Source organism: Patagioenas fasciata, chromosome 4 (genome assembly GCF_037038585.1).
Source record: "Patagioenas fasciata isolate bPatFas1 chromosome 4, bPatFas1.hap1, whole genome shotgun sequence".
Taxonomy (NCBI): Eukaryota; Metazoa; Chordata; class Aves; order Columbiformes; family Columbidae; genus Patagioenas; species Patagioenas fasciata.
In genome coordinates this window covers 72,203,723-72,228,591 of record NC_092523.1, presented here as the reverse complement: position 1 = coordinate 72,228,591, position 24,869 = coordinate 72,203,723, and the positions used below count along the sequence as shown (strand labels likewise).

The following is a 24,869-nucleotide window of genomic DNA, read 5'->3' as shown; positions in this document are numbered from 1 at the left end:
TATTTGAGTATGCCAGAGTGACTCTGGAGACCAGACCTTTGGAACAAAATGGGACTTGAGCACTTGCAGCAAAGTGAAACAGCAGCTCACTAACTACATCCCAAGGAAAACCTGCTCTGCTCCAGATGGGGTGCCAGGCAGGCCTTCTAACAGGAATTTATGCACAAGAAAAAATAAACATAAAAAGCTACATCCCTTCGCAGTGTGCCTAGGACCTGGAGCCGGAAGAAGAGCTGCACCCAGACTTGTGATTATAAAGTGCCTATGTTTGATGATTTCTGAAGTGTCCAAGACATTGCGATTTTGTTTCAGTGTATGCCCAGGGGCACTCAGAGTCGAACATCAGAGTAGCCATGCTCTCAGCTCATGCTAAAACTCAGCCCAGGGAGTAGATGTTCAGATGCCTGAGGAACTTAACCAAGAACATGTCAAGCTCCTGACAGAGGCATCACCTACAAGCCTCAGGAAACATGCATGGGGCACAAGGAAATGTACCATGAGAAGGTGAAAATTGAGTTCAAGGCAGAATTTCTGACAAGGGAAAGAAACACAGCTCAACTGCAACACAGTGCAGAGGCTGTGTAAGGAAAGCTGCTAGAGGGAATCCCATTACAGCAGGACACTGTGATAGTCCAGGGATAGATGGGTTAAGTAGGTATCACAGGAAAAGAGGAGAGTCATGTGTACTCAGGGTAGGAAGGAGAGGCCTGCAGAGCAGGAGCACACTGGTGACAGACAAGGTGATGGGAAATGTCAATCACTAGAGAGAACACAAGTGCCAAATGTCACCCTCTGCCTACCAACTCTTACATCAAGGTTTTATGAAACTCAGTTCAATTTGTTTCACTTTGGTCACAACTCAGAGTTTCTGTGACACCCATCAGAATGATGCTCCTTGCCCATAACATCCCATCACTTTGCAGGTAATGGTAGCAGAGATCATCAGCTGCTTCCTACACTAGCCTCTGGGGCTCCTGCCACTTTTGCTTACGCTCCATAATACTCACCTAACAGCATGCTGGGACTTCTTTGTGAATCCTGTGGTACAGCGTGCTTGAAGTAGAGGCTGCGAGGTTCAGAAAGTCACCATGGCGAGCACATGTATGCATCAACCAGGAGAGAACACACGCTAAAAATGGGGCAGTATTACGCAATGGCCAAGTAGGTGCTACCACCAGTACTTGAGGTAACATCAGCACATCTTCCCAATACTGACATCTGACCTCTGCAGTTGCTTTGTCCTGGGATAATCCCCCCAAATGACTTGTGCAAGGAAGGCAAAAGCCTCAGTGGCCTCTGAATATATTTCTTCACAAATATGTTAATATAATTATTCTTCACAGAAATTGTCAGCACCCTTAATCCTGCCATCAGTCCTGGGGCTGAACTCTTGCTTCTTGCTCTAGTACTTAACCTCTCTCCCAGGCACAAGACATGGCAACAGTTTTATATGGTGCCTTGTTGTAACACCACAGAGGTGTGCACCTGGGAGTACCCTCTTCTCCATCCTTACACAGGGTTTCACCTCTGTTTAGGTACTAACAGTCAACAACAACTTTGCTTACTAGATGAGCTGTCAGGCACAGGAACATAGGCTCTTACCTCCACTATCAGGCTGGTTGCTTGCTAGTATGGTCCCTTTACTAAATGTGTTACTTAATGATCTGTGACTGTCAGCACCTTGGTCCTCAGCAGCTGTCTTCTCAGAAAGCCAACACCAAATGCCTGAGAAAGGTGGGAAAAGGGGTGGTGAAAGAGCGGAGTGGTCTCTTCCTTCCCAGCTCAGTGTTGTTTCGTTTGCCATGAACTCTCTCACTGTGGTGGGCTGTTCACTGCAACTTTGCTCCCCTCTCTTCCTTCACTGGTTTGCAAGGACACTGGGAAATACCTGACAGGGAGTAGAGAACGTGGTGACACACGCTGCTCTCTCTCCTGCCCTGAAACAGCATCTTTCCACTACAGGCTGGGTTCGGGCAGTAGCAGATGTGACTAATTATAAGATGTAGGCCTTTAGCTGTTATGAGGTGTGTCAGATTCCCAATAAATTAAACTGCAACTTAATGCAACTTTTCAGAGGATATTCTGCAGTTATTGCTGTATCAGCCCTTGCTATTTTAAACCCCTAAGGAAGAAAACCATGTCTCAACCACTTGCCATGTTCAACTCCATTAACTAATTAGAGGCCATTATGATGAAAAAGGTTATATGTGCCCAATGACCAGCTAGTTCATAAGAGGGTCCTGCCCCATAGCTGTGTTCTGGCAATATATTTAAATCAAGAATGAGTCCTTTTTGTAAATACAGAAATACTGCTCTCCTATCTCTTCATCTTGCAAACTCTGTTTGCTATCAGTGTGGTTTTTTTGCATTTGTTCTTTCCTCACACGCTGTGATCAAATGTTCTCCTCTTCCTCACACTTACTGTCTGCAGTGCCTGCTGCCTGGGCTTAGAGTCCGGACAAGAACATGCTGGAAACCAGCAGCCTTGCGCTGCTGTTCTGGAGCATATGAGCATGCAGAATGGCTGTGTCCTCCTCATTTTACATGCACGCCGTCTTGGAAGCAGATCCTGCAACGTTCCAATTTGTTCTGCACAGCCATGGGTATCTGTGCAAGAGAGGGACTGGGGAGAGGAAAGGCTTCTGGTTTACAATACATAGGAGAGACAGATAGTCCTCAGGACAGTTAAGTTTCCCCTCTCATGGGGATCAAAACCTCCCTACAGTCCTACACAGGCTTGTCAGGCCTCTACTAGAGCAGCTGTCCCTGCAGGAACCAGACATTTAGCAGCTGGACCTTGCAGCACTGAACTTTTAACCTACTGCATTTCATCAAGAATTTGTTAGAAAGAAAGAAGCTGAATCTCCTGAAGCAATTTGGATCAATTCTCCAAATAACACAGTTAATTTTTTGCCTAATTGTCTTTTTGTAAGATGACTTATGCATAAAGAATGACTGTACAAATTTCAAAAGAAGGAAAGAAAATCCCTGAGAAGAACAAATAATTCTTTTCTGCAAACACACAGCTCAAGGAGACAATACATTACGAAGGATTAATATCACACTGAAGAAACAGTAAAGTTAATCTTTCTAACAATGAAATCTGGATTTTATATACAACACTAGGAGATGGATGTTTGTTTTCTTAACTGTGTCTTGGGAGCCCATTTTGAGAAAACTGAATTAGTCTGATTCCTCCAGGTGTGTGTATAGCATACAGTCACAACCCAGCGAATGGACATTTTCAGGCTCTGAAATATTGTGTTCCTTACTTACAATGAAAAAGCAAATTCATGAAAGCATGGGGTTCCTTTCTGTTCAGAAAAAATAGCATCTCCTGGTGCACTCCTCAACATTAATAGAAAACATCATTACAAAAAGCCACCAGGAGGCAGCATATTAAAACATTTGTGCTATAAAGGGACATCCACAATAATGAAGTAATTAAAAAAAAATTGTCCCTCTCCCAAATCTTCAACCTGATATTTAGCAAATATGTTGTCCCCACCTCCCTTCCCCTCTTTATAATTTTATATGCTGACCTCTCCTCTTACCTACATACCTGAAATTAGTAGCAATTCCACTGCTATCACACAGCTTACTGCAGGCACACAGTGAAAATGGAAGTCAAACTGATTTCTGGAATAGCATTTAGTGGAAAAAATGAGTAAATAAAGTAAGCAGGAGTGATATGACAAAATATAAAACCTCCCAACAGACTAAACCACTTTTGCTTCCTCTGGGGTTTACCAAAACATTCCAAACCTCTGAGCTATCTCCTAACTATTTTTCTTTTTGTTTACAAATACATAGTAAAATAGCTAGCCACCCAAAAGAAAACAACAAATTATTCCCAAAATCAGGAATACTGTCTCGCTCCTTCAACAGGCAGCACTCCTGGGCCACTGCCACATCAGCGCCGCTGCTACAGACCTGGCTCACAACTACGCTGCCCTGGCCCTGGACCAGAGAAAAGGTCCAGCTCTGTGCTTCACCATCCATCAAAGTCAGAAGTTGTCTCCTCTCCTCCGCCCCCTCGGTCCCTCTCTTCTCCTGGCATAAAGGGCTGTTTTCAGCTGTGGCTCAGCATAGGACAGCCTGAAAATCATTAAAGACATATATGAAAGCTTTTAAGCTGGTATATTATTTTAAATCCTAATTATTTATGGACTTAATGCATTTTAAGGTCTGAAACTTTAAACATACAATAAACGCTCTTATAGCACCTTGTGTTACAGGCTGAGTATATGAAACACAGTAAGGTGGCTACAGAAATGTGCAAACTACCTAAAACATTTCTAAATATGGAACTATAATTACAAGGTAAGCGCAAAATCTATCAACAAAATACAGCTTAAACAGTGTATAACTGGGTCCTGAGGAAAGGCAGGTTAAGAACTAACCAAAAGACAAATCACAAAAGCAAACATTCGTATATTCAAAGTGCAAATTTGGCTCGTAAGAGACTGTATCTGCATGTTTGACTTAGTTTAAACAGATGCTAAACGTTTTCCAATGCAAAAATCACAATTAATTGTGAAATTAAAACGCGAGCACAAGCACAATGTCAGCAGAAATCACATATTTATTAATCCTTAAATATATCAATCATTTACCATTATGGCAAGAAATATATACACTGTGTCCCATGGTAAACTGCAGTGTTCCAAATGACAGAAGAGAAGTGTATCATTCAGTTGTGGTGGAGAGAACAAATCACAATTTCCTCACGTCTTGGTGTGGAAGACAAACTTGGTCTACAGTAATACGTCAACACCACATGCTATGGTAGAAGTATAAAAAAAATCACCCTACACCTAATTTGATAATTTTAAATACAGGTATGCCACTTATAGCCGCTTCACAAAAAAAAAAAAAGTAATTAATGAGAAAAAAAAAAATGAGGCCATTACTTTTTTCACAGATCCCATTGGCAGGTTAATATGGCTCAAGACATTTATTGTAGACGCTTATTTTAAATATATATTGTTTAAAATAATGTAGTAATTATCAGAGAAGCTTAAATCCATCTACCATACATCCACTAGTAACAACATCAAAGTGTTTAAGAACTGCTTTTAATTAGTAATCAACACAGAAAGGTGAAATTATACAAATTAGGAAGCTTTCTCATTTTAAAAACTTCAGGCTGCCGAGTTGTAAGTTTTTAACCACTAAAAAGAACATTGACTGAGATACCATGCACTATACAGCGCTGCAGAGAACAGTTAGCCCTGTTGGTAACAGAACAATTAACAAATGAAAAAAAGAAATATCCGACCCCTGTATTTTTCCATTAAAAATGGACAGGAATGAACCTAAACGCTTGCAAGGATTTATTTTCACAGCGACATAAGGGAAGCAAAAATAGTCCCTGTTACACAGTTTGTGTTTGGAACTGCCACCGGGAGCGCTCCCTGCGCGGCGTTGCAGGCGTCTGCAGCCATGGATCGAGGGCCACCAGGTTGGTGACGCTGCAGAGGTTGATGTCCTTCATATTGGACACTGCGTCAGGATTTTAGGAAACCAAGAGCAGATTGAGGGGGAAGACAGAGGAGAAGCAAATCTGTGGTAAAGTGTTACAGTCTTATTAGAAAACTGGTGTATCCACAATACATTTCCAGAGAAGCAGCAGTGTAAAGTAAGTAAAATATTCATACGAAGCTTTTAAGGCCTAATAATTCTCAAGTAACTTAACCACACAACTGGTCTAAAGCCTAACCAAAATTTAAAATTTTTAAAGCCTCCTTAAAAAATTTACAGTACACTCTAAAAGCAGTAAATATCTTCCTCTGTTCTTCCATTTTAATCCTCAAAACTGCCCCCTCAGTCATCACTTAGCTCCTTAGAACGCTTAATTTTGCTTTATCATTCCATAGAAATTTTCAGTTAACATAGTAAGAAAGCAAAGGTAAAGACCCAAAAGAAAAAAAGAAGCTGCTGGCTCGTCAGAACACAGACAGTTAATTCTGAAGTGACCAAGCCAGCAAATGATGGTTTTTTTCCAGTTTACATAGACCAACAAACTAAGAAGGCTCTTCAGCTGGTACAAAGTCAAGATATTATCACTTCCACATTTATCAGTGATTTCGTCCATCTACATGCTGTAATAAAAATCTGTTTTACAGTAACAGAGCTGCCAGCAGAAATCCCAACCATTCCTAATAGAACTAAATCTGGGGACTCGGGGGAAGAGTCAAAAAACAGTTCTTTAAAAAAAGAGGGTAAACCACACTTTTTCTCTTTTATTTTTTTTTTCTTTTCTTATTTTCTTTTTTTTTTTTTCTTTAATAAAGAGGATATTTTTAAAGTTGTCTGTCAAAACTTGGCATAAATGGAGAAAGTGACAAATGTATTCTGTATCTACTGCTGTCCATCAAATACTTTTTTTCCTTTTATGCCTTGTTATTCTCTATTTGCATGGAACATCACCTTCATTGAAATGTTAACAGTGTACAGATGGAATATACAGCAACATGGTGCATCACAGAAGTGTTACATGAAGAACCTTTATAACTTCATGCACTCAGAAACATGCATGAAGAGAACGGGATGGCCAAGATGGTAATCAACCAGGTGCGTTGGGTACAGAAAATGCAAAAGCGGCACCGCTGACATTTTTAGCTAGGAGAAAGGAGAAAAAAAACGGATTGCCATTACTGAAGTAACATCATAATCAGACAAACACCACATGCTCAAGTGTTAGCCAATACTGTTAAAAAAAATAAATCTCTGGATCATTTAACACAATATTGTGAAGAAAATCAAGGGAAAAAAAACCCCAAATGCTCAGGCCAAACATTCTTTTATTATTTAAACCACTTCGCTGACATTTTCAATCTGTACAACATGCCAGAAAGGCTGTTAGAAAGCGAAACTGAGGCAGATGATAAGTGCCTTAACTTCCCAAAGGAGGGAGGGCAGAATTCAGATGTGAATCTCTGAGTTTAACTTCCTTTGTATGTACATTACAGACACTGCCACAGACTGAGACTCTCATAAAAAATTGAACTGAGTAACAAGGAAGAATCAGATGTATTTACATGCAGGACATGCTCGAGCCGTATGCAAAGAGAAAATGAAAGAAAACGAATGTGTAAGCAAGTAGTTAACTAACTCGGCTTGTAATAAAATTTGTATTACCGTAGCATCTAGGGGCCGAAGTCATGATAGGGATCCCGCTGTGCTAGGCACTGCACAAACACAGAACAAACTCTTAAGTCCTCCTGCTGTTTGATATTTAACTTATGAAAATATAAGAAAGAGTGGTTAAGTGAAGAAATACAAGTCTGGGAGCCTCAGGTAGGTTTGAATTTAGGTTTGGGAGACAGTTTTAGGTCCAATAGCCCTTCGGCTGCTTATATCATGCAGGTCTGCTCTCTGTGTATATGCAGACGCTGTTCTGCAGAAGCCCATCAGCACAAGTTCTTAAGAAAGATTTCCTACCATCTGTCATATCACTCAAATAGAGAGAAACAATGGACAAGACAGAAACCAAAGTCTGTGTGGTCTTACAGCAAAAAGTACAAAGAAAATTTATCTATAAACTGACTATACATTTGGGCTCATATTATTCTCCAAATAAATTACCTGCTGTAAGGGGAACATTTCCGTACACCTACCACTACCAAAGAGCTCAGTTCTCTCCTTAGATGTATACACACTTACTGTAGTCCTGAAAACAAATATGCTACGGTGCTTGGAGCAACTCATTTGACATGACCCAGGATGCTACCATTCGCAAAAGCAGATCACAGCTAGGAATGCTTTTGCAAGTTTATTAGATTTGAAATCCTTCTTCAGACACTATGTGTAAGATTCTTCTTTTTATCATGGAAGTGCTATTATCACCTATTGTGTATTGGTAATAAATAAATAGCTGTAGACTGTATACATTTCAGCTATGAGAAAAGCAAGGAAGGATACTCTAGAACAATATTTTAGTTACATTTCTGAAATTTTCCAAAATGGAGTTACTAGTACACTGCTGCTTTGACTGGGAAAAGCAAAGGCGAAGTTCAGGACAGTCTAAAAGAGAGTCAGGACGGGCTGTAGAAGGCGAGTTCTGGCATGGCGCTACATGGGAACCTGCGAGCTAAACTTGAGAAGATGAGGATTAAAGAAAGAATATGTAAAACAACTAAAAGAAAAATGACAGTGCTTGGGCTGAAAGGAGAACTATCAGCCTACAGGAGACTCACTAGTCTTTGCCAATGACCTAAGCATAAGCAGTAGGAATGATTTCATGTAGTATACTTACACTTAGGTGGAAGGCACTCTAAATACAAACAAAAGCAGGAGTATTGCACAAGAAGAATCAAATAACCTTGAGGGCTGAGTAATCCAGAAATATTACTTGTAATAATGGCAAGTGCAAAGTTGCGCACTCAGCATAAATTTCTATATACACACTGGTTGGAAATGATAGTTGAGGATAAATACATGGCTGTCTTAGATGATCTGCTAATTGGATGTAGACAAGGAAAGTACAAAATTCCTGCCAGAAACAGGTGTGGCATTCTCAACAGCGAAAAGAAAGACTTTGTGAAGTTAAATAAAGCCCTGACCACAATTGTATGCAGTATTTCAGAAGAAGCCAAGCCAAGTAAAAGATAAACCTCAAACCAAAAAAAAGTGAAGAGCTTTTATTAAGGCAGCCAATAAAATGAAGATCCTACCCAACAAAGCCAAGCAAGTTAGCATTGTTTATGTACCCTACAAAAATAGGTGGGAAGTGATCTAATCAGCCTTCATTTAAAAGAGCTCATGTCTGCATACCTATCCCCAGTATAGGAGAACAATGATGAAAGAAGAATAAACAAGGATATAATGAACATGACTAAAATTTAGACTGGAAAGTAAGGTTTCTAACCATCAGACCAATAATATTCTAGAAGAGTGATATGCACAAGTCCAAAAAGCCCTCTCAATTCAAGGTAAGGGTTAGGCAAGGGATTTATATGATATTGTTGCCAGTGCTACGTAGGGTCTACATATCTAGGGTTATGTTGCAATCTGAGAGCATCTCTCCTTAAGGCTCAGCCATGCTCTAAAGGCGTTGAGCTGCTGCTCCTCCTCTGTGACCTTTTCAGCTCGAATACACTCTCACAATCCTGAAATCTCTGTCTGACCCCATAGGCAGAGAACACCCACTGAAATAGACACAACCCTGCAGTCTCAAAATAATCACCTCCCAGACCCAGAGTTGTTATCTTTATTAGAGAGCGTGAGCTGCCATACAGAACTGGCATTACGCAAGTCCTAAATATTGGTGCTGCTTCTGTGAGGCAAATCTCGGATCTGTATGTATGACTGCGTTCCCTTAAAACGCGCAGTCTGAGGGGCCAGTGGTTTCTCTGGGGCAGCTAGATGCACAGTGCACCCCCTTATATTCCAGAGAAACTACCGCTGACAAATGCTCATAAGAAAAGTACATGCTTTAGCATGCAACAGCCCATCGCACATGTACATGTTACGTGAAGGAAGTATTGAGGCTCCTGTTACAACACTTCAAAAAGCAGCACCTGGAGAAGGTATTCAGTATATCTCTACAAAGTATTACTGGAATAATTATTATATAATTTGCGCAATAATTCCTGTGATGATCTGCCTTCTGGTGTTGGTGTCGCAGTGTAATTAATTACCTTTTCTCTTTAGGATTGTTTCTTACAAATATGGGTAAGTTAAAAAAAAATATCTCCCTCTCCCCCTAAAAGAAACCCTTCTCAAAAAAACGAGGAGGGGGGGAAATCCCAAAGGAAAACATTAAATAATTCTCCAGTTCAATTCATGCCATTTTGCTATGAACATTTACTGTCCAGGGTGAACTAAGACAGGTGAACCTGTTTCACTTATGCTTTCTGGTTCTACACATACCCAGGTCAGACACCTTGACAAATATCTCCTTTATGAAAACATCATAAATCTACTTAACACTGCATTTCAAGAAAATGTAACTATTATTTCAATATTATCTGTTAAACACTGGCAGTTCAGCTAGGATGTGAAAAACAAAGGACAACATTGTTCCTGTTTCCATTCGTTTCATATTCTTAAATAAAATGTAACAGTTATCACTATGGAATCAAATTACTTTTTTTCCTTTAAAAAAAAATCACCTCTACCAAAGTTTAACATTTCATTCTGTTATGTTCCTTACCTGATAAATATTATTGCATATGGAAGAATAGCATTGCAAGAAGTAAATTATGGGACATGATGAAGCTAGAAAGATGAAACTTAAGGCCCTATAATCCAAACTGGGAAATTCAGTCACTATCCACATTAAGACACCTCACACAAATTTAATTATATTCTATACAGACGGCTTGCACTTAAGCAAATCAAAGCCTATACCAGTACTGTCTAATTTGGATATAGCCTAACCTAAGTCAGAGGCCAGCGAGGGACACAGCAGCATTAATGAAGGCTGAAAGCAGAAGAAAAGCAAAGGATTTGAGCAGAGCCTCTTGAAGAAGCCACGACTCTTTGTCTCGCTATTGCAGCTATGAGCATGCAGTAACCTGCACTGCTGAAAATCTGGCTCAAGGAACTGAGGTTTGTGCGCTCTGAGTCACGGCGTGACTCCGAGGGTATGAGAGGGCACGCAAAGATGCCCAAATGAACAAGAGAGAAAAAAAGATGATGGGAGAGATCTGAAGCTTATCCACAAAGATGTCATAGCTATCAGACAGTGACTGCTCAGCAGTTAAGCAAAGGGTGTGCCAAGACATAAGAATGCAACAGGTAGTTCTATAACAATTTACAAAGTAAATACGTAAATTGGCTCAAAATCAATTTGCAGTGAATATAACTAGGCCTGAGTAAGTAGAGGTGGCTGGAAATCACAACAAATATAATTCAAACTTCAGTTTTTCATAAAAGTGATACTTTTTCCCTGAAACTCTCAGTCAGCTCTAAGAGCTCCATGTATCCTATTGCTTTTTCTACTTCTTTTCAGGTTTTCCTGAAATTCTGTTTCAGGTTTTCCAGTCCTGTTTTGTGTGACTTCCATCAAGCCTTATCTACATTAAAACATTTTTCTGCTCTTGAAGCCGTCAGTTCAGGGACTGAGTTGGATCAGTGGGCATCACAGTTGAAAACAATAACAACAACCATTTAAAAAATATTTGCACCAATATTATACGCACATTATTGGATATAATACACACTGCATGAATAACCACAAGAAATTACACTATCCAGGGCAGTTTCATAGTTTTTAAGGCCCAAAGCAGCTATTTATTGTACTATCTGGTCTGACCTACATAGTTTGAGCTTGTGGTCCCCATTGTCTCTTACTTGATAGGTACTGTTGGTGACCCTGAACGGTGAAAGTGAACATTCTGCCACTTCCCATCCCGACGGTGCCAGACCCGCGTCTCCTCTGACTGCATAGTCTTTGGCATCCCGCTTCCATCCATGTACTGCGTCAGCCGTATATATGCAATGCAAGCAGCATCGTCACCCACCAGGTGGACATGAGGATTGAGGATAATGGTGTGGATTGGCTTATTACTTTTGGACAAAGCTATGAAACAAACACAGACAACGGATAAATTAAATTTCCTCTCTGTAAGCCAGAATAACTCACCTCATTTCATTTCACAAAACAAAAATAGCAAGCTTAGCAGATACAAAGTAAGAATTATTTACTGATAAACCTGACTGACATCTAGCTCAAGTACATAGTAGAAATCACCACAATCACAATATAAAGTATATTTTCCCCTTTCCTATAAGGAAAGTATCCAAAATGCATATAATTTAATCCATATAAATTGATTAAATAAAGGTGGTCCCACCATCTTGAGCTTCCCAATTCATTGTTCCCTGAAGGTGAGTTTCACTGCTGTGTCTACTGTCTAATGACATTCGTACTTAATAGTTTCAGTTATAATAATTCAGCTTTTAACTCAGTCCTGTGACATATTTTATTAAGTGCTGAGATTTCTGAAAACTAAAAAGCAGTGACAATGAAACAATTTAAGGAAAAATACAGAAAAAGCTGTTTTGGAGATGGAAGAGAATTTAGGTATACGATAATCCCATTTTACGCTCTGGGATTTCTCAGAAATTACTGGATGAGCTGGTATCTTAATTTATAATATTTTATTTCCTTTTGAGTCACATCTACTCTAAAATGGTTACCTACATTACCTGATTCTCCAAAACTTTATTAAATCCACTTTATGGGTAATTTTTCTTTCTTATAGCTGACAAGATTGTAATATATAGTATATATATTGATGTTTTCATATTTATATAAATAGGTATATTGAAAAATATACATTAAAAATTTAAAATCATAAAGAAACCAATACAAAAGAGACAGCTGATCGGACCCTCAGCCATGTAGACTAAGTGACTACAATTTCCTCCCCAATACATCACATACTTACTGGGAGTGCTGACCGTTAGTCACAATCACTGTAATCACACGATTTAGGGACCTTTCTTTTAAGTATACTCATAGCACGATGTCTCTTTTCTCCAATGGAATAAAATGTATGAGAATTACTTATCTACAGTTTGTTTTTTTCTTTTATGCATCTTGGCTTTCTCTTTCCAGATACCTGAAACTTTCCTCTGCTATCCAAGGTGCCCTATGATGTGTGAATGAGCGCAGCAGAAACAGATGGAAAAACATATATAGCAGAACTCTGAATGAAAAAAAGTAATACTCCTTCCCCCTGCACAAATCAATTAACTTCTAAACCAAAATGCTGATTAGACCAGAGAAACAAATAACGAGGAATAGATGAAGATTCATAGAGATGTAAAAGGAGTGTTTACCATTTTCAAAGTAAAACCGGTGAAAATCCATCCCTTCTACTAGATTACCCAGAGCTTCAGGTTCAAAAGACGTAAGGCCTGGATCACAGATTTTTCTGTGGAAAGGAGGAAATTCTGTAATTATTACGTACAGCTACGTAACACAATGTCAGGAGACATTACTTTAAAAATTTCCTTTATTCCCACCAGACGTGTTACCTGTGATATCACAATGGAAAAGAACAGAACTTATATGGGGAGAATTGATGGAATTCTGGTTTCACTTAAATCAGTAAATTGGGCAGCTCGCTTCAGGTGGACTAGGTTCCATATAAATAATTCTGACCAAAAGAAAGACTGCTAAAGATGGCACCACAAGTGAATGGTATTAGAATTAGGAATTTTCACTTGTAACTCTGATAACTGCTTCTGTGCAATCCAAAGGGTATTTTTAATGTATCACATCATTATTTAAGCAAGGGGTTTTTTTAATGACAAAATTTAGATAAGAATTTGGAATAAGTTTCCACTTGACATTTGTACAAAAACTTTAATGTGATCATACCAAACAAGTGCTTAGTGCTGGCAAATCTTTAAACAGGACGAGCAGTGTCACTGTTGAACAGTGAGGCTTGTGCAGCAACAGGACACGATCTACCCACAGAAACACAGGACACCAAAAGAAATGCTGAAAAGGGCTTTCCTCTACTTATTTTTTTGTCTTTGCAGAAAAAAGTTGAGAGAGAAATCAGGCCACTTTCCCCCAGCACATTCTTGCACAGTAATGCTTGGTGCTCAGTAGAGGCTGGTGGCGCCTCAACTCCACGTGGTCTTTCACACTCTGAAGCACAAATGGCATTCTAGGCAATATCAATCTCCACATACCATACAATTTTCTGTTAAAACAGAATTCTGCTGTGTTTTCTGGATTTTAAATGGCAAACATGACTTTACTTTCATATACCAAGATAGATCACTGCATATTTTGCATCAAAATTATGATCCTGTCTTGGCAGAGTAGTACATTGGATTTACACAAGCACCTCCTCTGAAATTGTCAACCATGTGTGTTTTAAACCAGGGCAGAGCAGCGATGAAATGTCCTGTGTTTTTGGGGTAATCTGAGAATTAACTTCAACAATACATGAATACAAAGACACACACATATATAAATATGCATATTCACATATACAGTTTGAAATACATCAAATCTCCTTAGTCCCTCCAAAATGAGAAAACTTACGTGTAAGCTTCAAAGTCCCCATTGTTGATAGCTTCAATCAACTGCTCAGTAACCTTGATAATCTCCTGCTTACGAGCTAGAAGGAGATACAAACACAACTCTTAAAATGGAAGGCAAAGTGGAAGGTGACAGCTGAGCGGCTGTCAGAAGAACATCCCTAACAAAGGTAATTCTGTCATTCCTCAGCTGGCACAACAGCCATTTCTCTTGTCTATGACCAAAGGACACGATGTTATATTGCTGCCTTACACTGTCGTGGCTTCAGTGTAATTACACACATGTCAAAATCAATCCACTTTTCTATCATGCTTCAAGCCTTCTTTCCTTCACTGAAGGATCTGCTGTTTAAAAAGCAAACCAAAACCCAAATCTCAACTCTTAACTGCAAATTAAAGGAAACCGATTTTTGTTTTATGAGCAATGGTCTAATGTTTCATATACACACAGGGCCTTTAGCTTTTAAGAGTATCATGCTGGTTTTCAGGAATCTTTGTAACAACTGGTGTGTTCTTTGGTCCAATGTGTCTATTTAAGTAAAGAGGAATCTAGGCTCTAAGCCTATAATCAAGATCCTCTGGTGCAAAGCTTCTGGATTACATACTACGCACACACACACCCCCACGGCTCTAATTACAACACAGTGTCCTTCAGCTCTGACTTCTGAGGTTGTGACTATCCTTTGCTTGTAAAATGCTTAACTCATCTATATTCCTATAAATCTCAGTCAGATTATTTGGGGATATTACAGAACATCTACTAACTAATAATAATAATGAATGGTAAATAATAACGAAAGAATATTATATTAAAAACAACAGAGTATGTATTCCTAGTAAGAATATTCAAACTCACAGAGTGTTTGCATATGCTTCAAAGGCAAAAGTACGTGAAACTGTTCCTCCTTTCTTTATCAGTCAAGAAATAAGCTCACGGATCAATATTTGTTAATGTTGATAGGAGCCACTAAAACACTGTAAGCAAATTCCTGCACAGTGGTACGATTATTACTAATACCAGTTGCTCTAGGAGGGCAAAGTTTAAAAGACTTTCACAAGAAGGAAAAGCTCACTGGCTTCACTTTGCAAACTGACTTCTACTTTTAAAAAAATTGTTTTTTGAAGAACAGAAGTTTTATATTTTTGCACTGTACATTTATCATTATACTGATGAATTTCAAGCAGAGTGGCACTGCTCTCAAATACAGATTTTTTTGACTTTAATGCTAAATAAGGGAGGGAAATTTTACCAGTACATTTGCAAGTATTTAACTTATATTCAACTCCTTATTAAACCTTGGAAAATAGATTTGGAAGACCCAGCTTGAAATAAAAAGAAATGCAAGCAACTAGCCTGTAGCAGATCACTTGCGCAATCAGTAGTTTCAATTCTCCTGCACACTCCTACACATGGATTAGCCCATTAACACACACACCATGGAAACATGCTTGGAATGTTAAAACCGAAGTACTGAGAGCATTCACATATTTCCTCAAAAAGAAAATGTTGGGGAGGACAGGCAGAATGTAAGTCTCTGGTGCTGTACTGCAAGAACTGGCATTGTGGTAGTAAAGAGCTTTTTCATTTTTTTAATGTTGCACCATCTCTTTCAGTATTTCTGAAGTGTGCACCTAATATATTCAGATAAAAAGCATCAATCAGATACCAGAAATGAAAAAAGTGATAGAGGAAGAAGTGGATACAAAGACTTTTTGTGAGTAGTTCTTGACTACTAGGTTTCATGATGGGTAAAAATATTTAGAGTATTAATTGCCTTATATTTCACAAAGATTGTGGAAACAAGGAAGAATTTTAAGGAGTAGATGTTCTGGGTGCAGATCAGCAATGGCTCCGTTGTCACATGTTTAAACAACACAGACCAAATTGTGGATGTTGTTACGGCATCATCAGCACAAGCCAAGCAGTAGGACAGGTGAGTAAGACATAACGGTGCAGTGTTAGGAAAGATTGGTAAAATGAAATGCAGAATATGCAGACTTCATGGAGTGAGGAAACCAGAAGTTTTCCATGCTATACCTTATGTCCATATAACTAAACTAAAAGATTTGATTAAATAATTTGTAATACATTCCAGTCAGACTGGAAAAATACAGATGATTGAATCAGACAGTGGACAATGAGGTAAAAATGAACTGCTAAATAATAATGAGATCGTGTTATTCGATATCTCTTAGATTCGTGTAAGCAATGAAAATGCCTACAAAGGTGCTCTAGTTTCCATGCCCAAGAGACATGAAACCACGTAGACACGTACTTTTACTTTCACATTTGCTAAAGACAATTGTCAGTACTTCCTTTTCCACTATCACTGGTCTTTTCCAAGTTTTACCATGAGAAGCCCATAGTTAACTTACATGTTAACTTACATTCTGACAAGCAACAGCAAACAGTGAGTATCTGAATATATTCTGTTGCACAACATTCTGTGAACCAAGCCCAGAGGCTTATTAAGGTGTTCTGTTTTGTTTTAAATGAATGGTGTGCAACAGTTCAATTTAGTTGGATGGTAACGTGATTCACTGGCAACTTGCCTTCAGCAGCAGGAGTTAAATGTGTGTGAATGACAGAAGTTTCTTTGTGAATCTTTGAGATTTTGGGACTTGATTTCAATTTAAATGAGAATGGAAAGCTTTGCACACATACATTCAAAAAGATGGTTTGGGTGAATGAAAATGTTGCATTTCTATCATACTCCAGCAAGAGTGTAAGTTCTTCCAGTACTTGTCAAAGGACTTTGCGGTTCACAATGGGGGCTGTCAGAACGAAAGATGCTGCCAGATCACTTGCCTTCCAACTAATTTCTCCATTTTTCTACAAAATTACAATCACCACATGAAACTCTGTATATGAAAGCAACTATGCTACTCTCCCCTTTCAGTAACACAAAATTATTACACACATATTAGAATATTAGCTTTCTTCCTCTTTAGTTATCTGATACACAACTTCATTGGCGGAAAGAGCCAAAGACATAGTCAGAGCATAATTTAGAAGCTGGAGTTCCAGACATTACTTATTGTGTGTGCAAAACCCCACTTCATTCTCAGCCCTTACTCATTAGAGAGCAAGAGTGAACATTACAAGATAAAGACGGTAAAGAACAAGGCAATATGAAACATTCAATAGCATCAGATATCAAACAATCATTAAAAATCCCAGTAGCTGCTGTGATTTTACACAAACCTCCTACTGGATTGTTCTTGGGGATCTTCATTATTTTAACATTTTACACTTTTTGTGCAGGTATGCATGTGGGTGCAGGGAAACAGAGTACAAATACATGCTAGAAGTATTTCAGTCTGTAAGTATATTGCCTAGGACAGAGGGGTTTAGCCAGGGTGGAAAGAAGAGATAGGAGATAGGGAGGCCAGGTCAACAAGTAGGAATGGAATACAACAAGCAGAAAATTGGAAGGAGACTGGAAGGCACGAAGGGAAGACAAAGAAGAAAATACAGCCATGGCTTGGCGGACACAAGAATCAAGTAAAATACTTGCACATTTCCTTAGCACAACGGAAGAAATAGGAGGGCACTGAAGATGAACTAAGGTGAAAAGCATATTGGTAGGACTAGAGTGCTATTGCAGACAACACCTGGCATAAATAATCAGCATTTATTAAAGCAGGAAGAAAATGACCGAATTCTCGTGACAAATTTGATGGACTCCACGTAACACATGCTCTTCCAAACCCCCGATTTCTTTTTCTATCTAAATATACATTACAAACTACACAAGGACAAGCGAGCAAACGCGGCATAAGGGAAGAGGCATCTGGCCAGTGCCCATCTGCCAGATAACTGTCACTTACAATCACCATTTTCAATTGATTTTGTTTTTTTGATCCAATAGTAAATTTTGCTTGTATTGAGTTCTAGGGGAATTACGCTGTTTCATGTGCAGTGGCAATTTTATGCTATTATACTTTTCATTTGATAAGCAGTAGGAATTTCCTCAATACTGTCCTTCAGTTTTGGTTAAAGCTTGTTAGAGATCTGTATGCTCTTTCACAATGTGATGAGATGATGGGACTGAACCAAAATGCAGTTTATTTGGCATAATAAACTATTAATATCTGTATTATGACTGTATTATTCTCTCCCTTTAAAACACCATCACACGTTTAGAATGCAAGAGCAATATATAGCCTTATGGCTTGTAACAGAGTTTGATAAATGACAGAAAACACTAAGACACAGCAGGAAAACTCAAAAATTGTACAGAGATTCTGATAAAACTAATTCAGCTAATTTATCTAAGGGGAGTGTAAGAGGCAACTGAAAAACTAAAGCCTGACCCATTAGAATATGGCAATGGTTTTCTATTGGCATAAAATTATATAATCTCTATAAGTAATGATTACTTAGCAAAAATACATTCAGTGTTTTACTGAGGTGCGAGGGAAGAGCATTGTAAAAAGAAGTTAAAAGATGCTGAGCCATTTTATTGAAAACTAATAGTGAAAAGGAATGCAGATAGTGTAGCAGAAAGCTACCAAAAATGCCAAACTTGCATGGGAAAACTGGTAGCTTTTACATTCCTTGCTGGAATATGGTGAAGTAAATCCATTAAAGAAAAGATCACGGACCTACTCTCTAAATATAACCTTTACCCCTGTAGTGATGGTGACTTATGGTAATAAGATATCAGCAATTCAAAATAACAAGACCCCTGCTTTGGCAAGTGAGTAGGTGATACTTATGACTGACACAAAGGCAGTTCAAGCAAAAGTATTACGAAGAACATCTATAAAAAGACCAAATAAGAAAAGAACAAAAGACTGGCTAGAATTATTTCTGCAGCACTGCTGTAGAAGGTATGTTGACTTTAAATTAGTTATTAACCTCTAGCAATATTTCACTACTTTTTTCCCACTCAGCTACAGGTTGGGGATAATATTTCATAATTAAACACCACCATTAATGCCAATATCTGAAGAATGCAAAATAAGAACATCATTTACTCAAAAAGCATCTAGCACTACAAAAGCCTTAAACTTACAAGATGCAATCTGACACCTAGTGAAATAAAATATCATAGGGGGAAAAAAAAGTTGAGAATGACAGCAGCAAAAACTGTTATTCTAAGAGGAAACTATAGAGCTTTTTTTCCTTTCCTTTAGCCCAGGTAACATTTGTAAACTTATTCTACAAGAACCACAGAGGAATGACAGATACTTTGACATTTTAAGTGCAGAGAGAAGGTGTAGACTAAAAACGAGCTGTGGATTTGTGCAGATGATGTCTTCAGAAATACACATACCAGAAACTTCGTGTTTTGTGAAACACAAAGAAGAATTCTAGAATCCTTGGTATAATTGACTACCATACTACCCATGATTTTCTTCAAAACTGACACCAGTATGCTTATTATGAAAATAATGTGAAACACTTTATGCTTCATTCCACTATTGGAGCATCTTTTTGTTGTTATTAATAGTCTAAATGATTAACTATGTAATTACTATACTGGGATGATTACTAGTTACCCCCACTGATCTTACAGAACTATGAATACACTTTTTAAATTGTTCTCTGACATGTTTCTTTTGAAACAAAATAACTCCAGGAACAGTCATCATACTATTATACCAAAGTATAAAAATATTTTTGGTCTTTCAGAAAATAGCTTATCAACTAACCGCAGTGCAGACACCACTCGCAACAGGGCCTGTGAAATCCAGAGCAAAGACCTATCACCCCCGTCTCTCAAATAATACCCAAAATCGGGAAAATGCTTACCTCTTACTATTGTTTGCTTTGAATCAGATAATGATGAAAACCTGCTACGCAGTAAGGCACCTTTTCAGAAGAATGCAGTAGCCCGTTTATAGATTAGTACATGAACTCGAAAGATTACTAAAATGATTCTGCTTCTTACTAGCTCATACGCTGCTTCTCAAGAATAAAACCCTTAAAGTTTTCAACTCGGTACTCTTAACTACATATCTTTGTAGACGTCAATGTGCATTAATCTTCCAACGTTTTAGACATGTATAAGTACCGACAAGTGAGTTTGTTCTCTCAACTTCCCTCCCTTACATTTGATGCAGAGAAATAAGCACTTTCAGGGCATGATTCATCATATCCTAAAATAGGTATCTAAGACAACTGTGACTCATCTGACCTATTTGGGTTGACTAAAGAGAGTCTAGACAACTAGCTCAAATATAGACATCTACATTGTGGAGGATATCTAAATCTGGGGAGACAATAGATAGCACTCACTGTGCTATCATTTTAAACTGGTACAGTCCCCATCAAGATGACAACTGGCCTGCTAAAAATTGTATGGCACGCTATAGGTGAACCTAGCTTTATTTCTCATCCGAATATTGTACCAACAAATAGCAATTGGATGGAAAGCATAAAGCCACTAATATTATTTCTATACCCTGACAATAACCAAAGTTTGAAAAGAAAGAGGAAGAGACTACAAATACTACCCTGTCTTGTATAACAAACACTGGTTATGTGAACGCCCCAGATGTCAATTGATTTTACAGCAGGTACTGCTGCCCCAGAAGCGGAGAGGAATTCAGCAAATGTCACAAAATGTTTTTCAAAGCCATTCTGTTCACACCAATATTTTAAAATTCTCTGTTGATAATTTCCCTTTTAATTTATCCCACAAATATTCCAAGAAAGTAATTTCTGTGAAGAAAAGAAAAGAAGGTGCTGCATGAGTAACTGACTGATTGAATCTTGGATGTACATAAAAAATACCCAGACCCTCAGATGACAAGGCATGTCTCAGGGGACTGTTATTTAGTTTAATTTAGTTTGTCAAAACTACATTAAGTTTTGCTAATTTAGTTTGTCCAAATTGAGCGCCCGGAAGATCGAAGCTTACCTCTCCTCTCCATGCTTGTAGCACAAAATACCTTAAACTTTGACACGAATTAAGACATCTGGGTTGTCATCTTACGAGTCACATCTCTTTCCTCATGCCTGCTGATTCCAAACCTTCACTCTGATTCATCAATTTATTATAAGGGTGGACGGTTCCAGATTTTTTTTTGGCTATTGATACTCTTTCATCTTTCTGAAAATCTGCAAGCTTACTACTTGCCTAATGAAAAAACAATTACTTCATTAGATATCTAGGCAAATATCTGAAAAATTACCCCAGCAAATCACTTTTCCACTTTATTCTGACAAAAAAAAGATCAAGCAAAAAGAGTGCATCTCCTACTTGTCATACCTTTATATATATATACACACTACCTTTATCATGCTATGATATTAAGCAACTTGTCATATGCACTACAGAGTTTCTTTTTATTTATATGAAATGAGTTATTCCTAAAGATGCTCTCTCCTTGGAGCTACCATAAAATTACACTACCATTCATACTGTGTGGAAAATGTTGGCAAATGTTTATTTTTTAATGACAAATCACTTACAGTGTCAGAACAAAGCAGTATCATGGCCTCTGCACTTACAAGATACTGCACTATGGTTTCTCAACATGTTACATTAATCATGGAATCTGGCTGCTGTCTCAAGAAATAATGCTTGAAGTCTTGACGACTGAGACATTAACAAGATTCGCTGTTGTGAGCATTTTTATTTAAACTCTGCTCTTATACAATTACTGTACCAGTTCAGAGAAATCCTGTTGTTCGCTAGTGTTTTACAATGGAAAATCAATAATAATCCTCAATTCTACATAGATTTCCTTTAAAATAAGCTTTAAAAGCATAAGATGTGTTGAAATAAAAGATAATATTAATAATACCCAAACAATAACTCTAAGAAAAATGGTATTTGCCTATTATACTCATAGCAAAACCGTTAAAAATATATTCCTGAATACCTCAAGCACGTGGGGCTGAAAATGAGATGTTTTAATTTCCATGGCTTGCTTTTAACTGATAATCCTTCTTCAACTTGTCTTTTCTCAATATGCCGCATTTACATCATCTTTTTCCCACATCTGTGACAGCAGATTAAAACCTATCAAGTTTACCAATTAGGAAATCAATATTTTTCTTGTTTGTAATTATAATTTATACATATAATAATTGCTCCTTACCAACAAACAGAGAGTTAATGCAGTTTCATACTACATATTGTAGACTATTTTGGTTCCCCCTTTCTCACCACTGTGCTGTTGCGAAATAGCTGCCAGGTATGGCTAATTATCCAGTTAAACTTTGGAGACTTTCTCGTTTTCGAGACACTTCTGACAGAAAGGAATTGCAGGTGCCTTTGCCCACCCCCACTCCCATCCCAAGCTTTGCAGTCTGACTTCACTATATCATTTTTTCTTCTAAATTCTCAGACATGCTCTTTGACAACAGACTTGAATTCTCCTGTGATGTAAATTAAAAATCTAATCACTTGAGCCTGTACCATTATCTCTGACAAGCCCAGTAACTCCCATGTAGTTTACAAAAAAGTCTCAGCAATGTTAACTTTCACTGATTTTTTAATATTGTTCACTGCTAGTAAATTTGTTGCTATAGCTGTTTATAGCAGTTATCTTTTTTCTAGTGAGTGTAAGTCTGCCCACTGTATACAACTCCAGGAGCCTCTTTATCTTAACATTGCAGAGTCCTCTATACTCAGTATTCTAAACCAGATTGTTAGAGCTATCCCAAGAAAACTCCACTTCCAAATGATTTTAGCCCAAATGCATCTTCTGTTAGCCACACCAGTATCTTTTCCCTAATCATGTTCCTAACGTCTTCTCTCAGCACTTAAGTTCTTTTTATCTGTACTTGAATTAATCCTATTCTTAGTAGACTATAACTGCTTTCGGCTTTCTGAATTTCCCCAGGTCGCAGGATGGATGATGCCTACAGAAAACACAGCATTTCATGGACATTTCTAAAATCATATTATGCCAAAATAGTACATTTTTAAAACTTAGTTGAGAACAGGTGAGGTGTTACAGGGACTTTACAGTTCCCTTAGTCACTAACTTCAGTTATTTAACTAACTTCAATATTCCAGTTACTGGGATGAAATTATTTTGAAGCATCAGAATTAAAAAAATATATGCAAGTCTGGTGCATATTCAGCTACTGGGTTAACTTGTGGTGTTTTGCCAAATTCTAAATTTCTAATCCATAAATCACTTAACCAAAACTCAGTTGGTAGGCTAATTACCAGACGACTAGTACCATCATGTTTCTAGCAAGCAGCTTTACCAGAATGGATTCACATTATAATCCTTTTCCTGCCTCACAGCAGACAGTGGTTTGGCTTGATTGTTATTGCATTCCTTAAACTGATTTACATTTTCACTTTTTTTTACAGGATTTTTGAGAATTTTTCTTTTTCCTGTGGAACAAAGTGGCAAAGAAGCGTGCTTGTTTCTGAAGTCACAGAAAGAACAGAATACATGAGAGATTGTTTACTGTCTTAAAATGTCATTGCGTATACACACTATTGCATTTCTATACCACGCTCCTTCAGGGAAACTAAAAGAATCTACTTTTTTCAAGAATAGTGGTATTATCTGAGGTGCCTCTCTTCCTAAATTTGGCAACATCTATGTTTAAACACTAATAGTGGCATTAGCACTATTACCTCCCCAATGAAGGAGGACATGTGAGGCAGCAAGCATTCAGATCTGAAAATGTTGGGTACATCTGGGTATAGATACTGCAGATGGAACAAAAGCCTTACGGCATATGTTACTGACTGCTTTGAACATTACACAAGTCCATGCGTTTTCTATTACTTCCTCTCACTTTTAAGGTTCTGTGTAGTTTGTACTGTTGGTATTTGTAGTTCTAGTTTGATATATAGTCATGCTACTAACACGTCCTGCCCAAGTGCAGCATATGGCTATATCACAGGAACAGCTTCTTCTAACCGCTGTGCAAGAAAGTCTGTACTTCATCATCGACTGTCACTTTGACAGACATATCATTAATTTCCTCTTCTGTCATTAGATGGTCAATTACTGATTCACAAGTGTTTTTACAACTACTGGAAAAAAAAATCTGATCCCCACTTGTCAAAACAGTAATCTAAAGAATTAAGAGGAGCTTTTCCATCATGCAGCAGTTCTTTGCTTAGTGTCAACAGAACTCCAGGCTGCCAAAGCCAAACTACCCCGCTCCTCCCTCAGAATAAAGCTAGTCTTTTGACACTACCTGTCATGAGCTAAGACAGCCCATCATCTCCAGGACTGATTCCCCTCTCAACTGCATTAGTTGCATGTAGGAAAAATTCCACGCAAATTTAAAATAAGGCTCAGGCCAACTGCACACAGCCCTTGAGGGCCCATGCAGATCTCACCTTTACCAGTGCAAATGCTCATTCTTAGTACAGTGCAATTACCACAACACACATAGGATGCAACATTGGAATCTGGCAAGTAGAGCCTGCTTTCCTAGGAAGTCATTCCCCATTTCAGCTCACAAGGCCCCTGCACTCCAAAGAATTTCTGAATTAATTTATAAACAAGAAATGCATCTACTTTGACCGTTTCTACCATATATAAGCTGCTAATACAATGCCCTTTTCTTCTTATATATAAACTGCTAAAACATAGTCCCCTCACCCTAAAGATTTCCTTTACAGTTGACTGGTCACTAACCATCACAAGTCTCTTCCCAAGCAGAGCGTGAAACGTTCCAGTTGTCATGAATCAATGCCTCAAGCTAACAGCTGTTACAGCAGCGCTGAGGTTGGCTTACCAACGGCGATGCTAAAGAAAGTAACTTGATGACATACGTAACAGGTAACTGATCTGGAGACCCTATATCCAGGATCTAAGCCAGAGGTGAGCGCAACATCTATCTTTAAGCTGAAAACTACTGTAGAGACTAACCTCTGCAATGCACAACTTACTGAAATACACACCTATTCATACTG

At 38.2% G+C, this 24,869-nt stretch overlaps 1 protein-coding gene across 34 annotated transcripts in view; it reads right to left on the bottom strand.

The window, feature by feature from the left end:
- Positions 1-4,567: 4,567 nt before the first annotated feature.
- CAMK2D (calcium/calmodulin dependent protein kinase II delta) overlaps positions 4,568-24,869 on the bottom strand; it is a 159,740-nt gene continuing 139,438 nt past the window's right edge. For 29 of the 34 annotated variants that reach the window (XM_071808115.1, XM_071808119.1, XM_071808118.1 and 26 more), the window contains 5 exons: positions 14,018-14,093; positions 12,796-12,890; positions 11,302-11,530; positions 7,144-7,193; positions 4,568-6,624 (listed from right to left, as the gene is read on the bottom strand). In XM_071808115.1, the coding sequence (XP_071664216.1) occupies positions 7,187-7,193; positions 11,302-11,530; positions 12,796-12,890; positions 14,018-14,093 (407 nt within the window). In that variant the 3' untranslated portion in view covers positions 4,568-6,624; positions 7,144-7,186. Of the gene's footprint in view, positions 6,625-7,143; positions 7,194-11,297; positions 11,531-12,795; positions 12,891-14,017; positions 14,094-24,869 lie in introns of those variants that run through there. The other 5 variants (XM_071808117.1, XM_065836409.2, XM_071808132.1 and 2 more) reach the window with 2 other exon arrangements.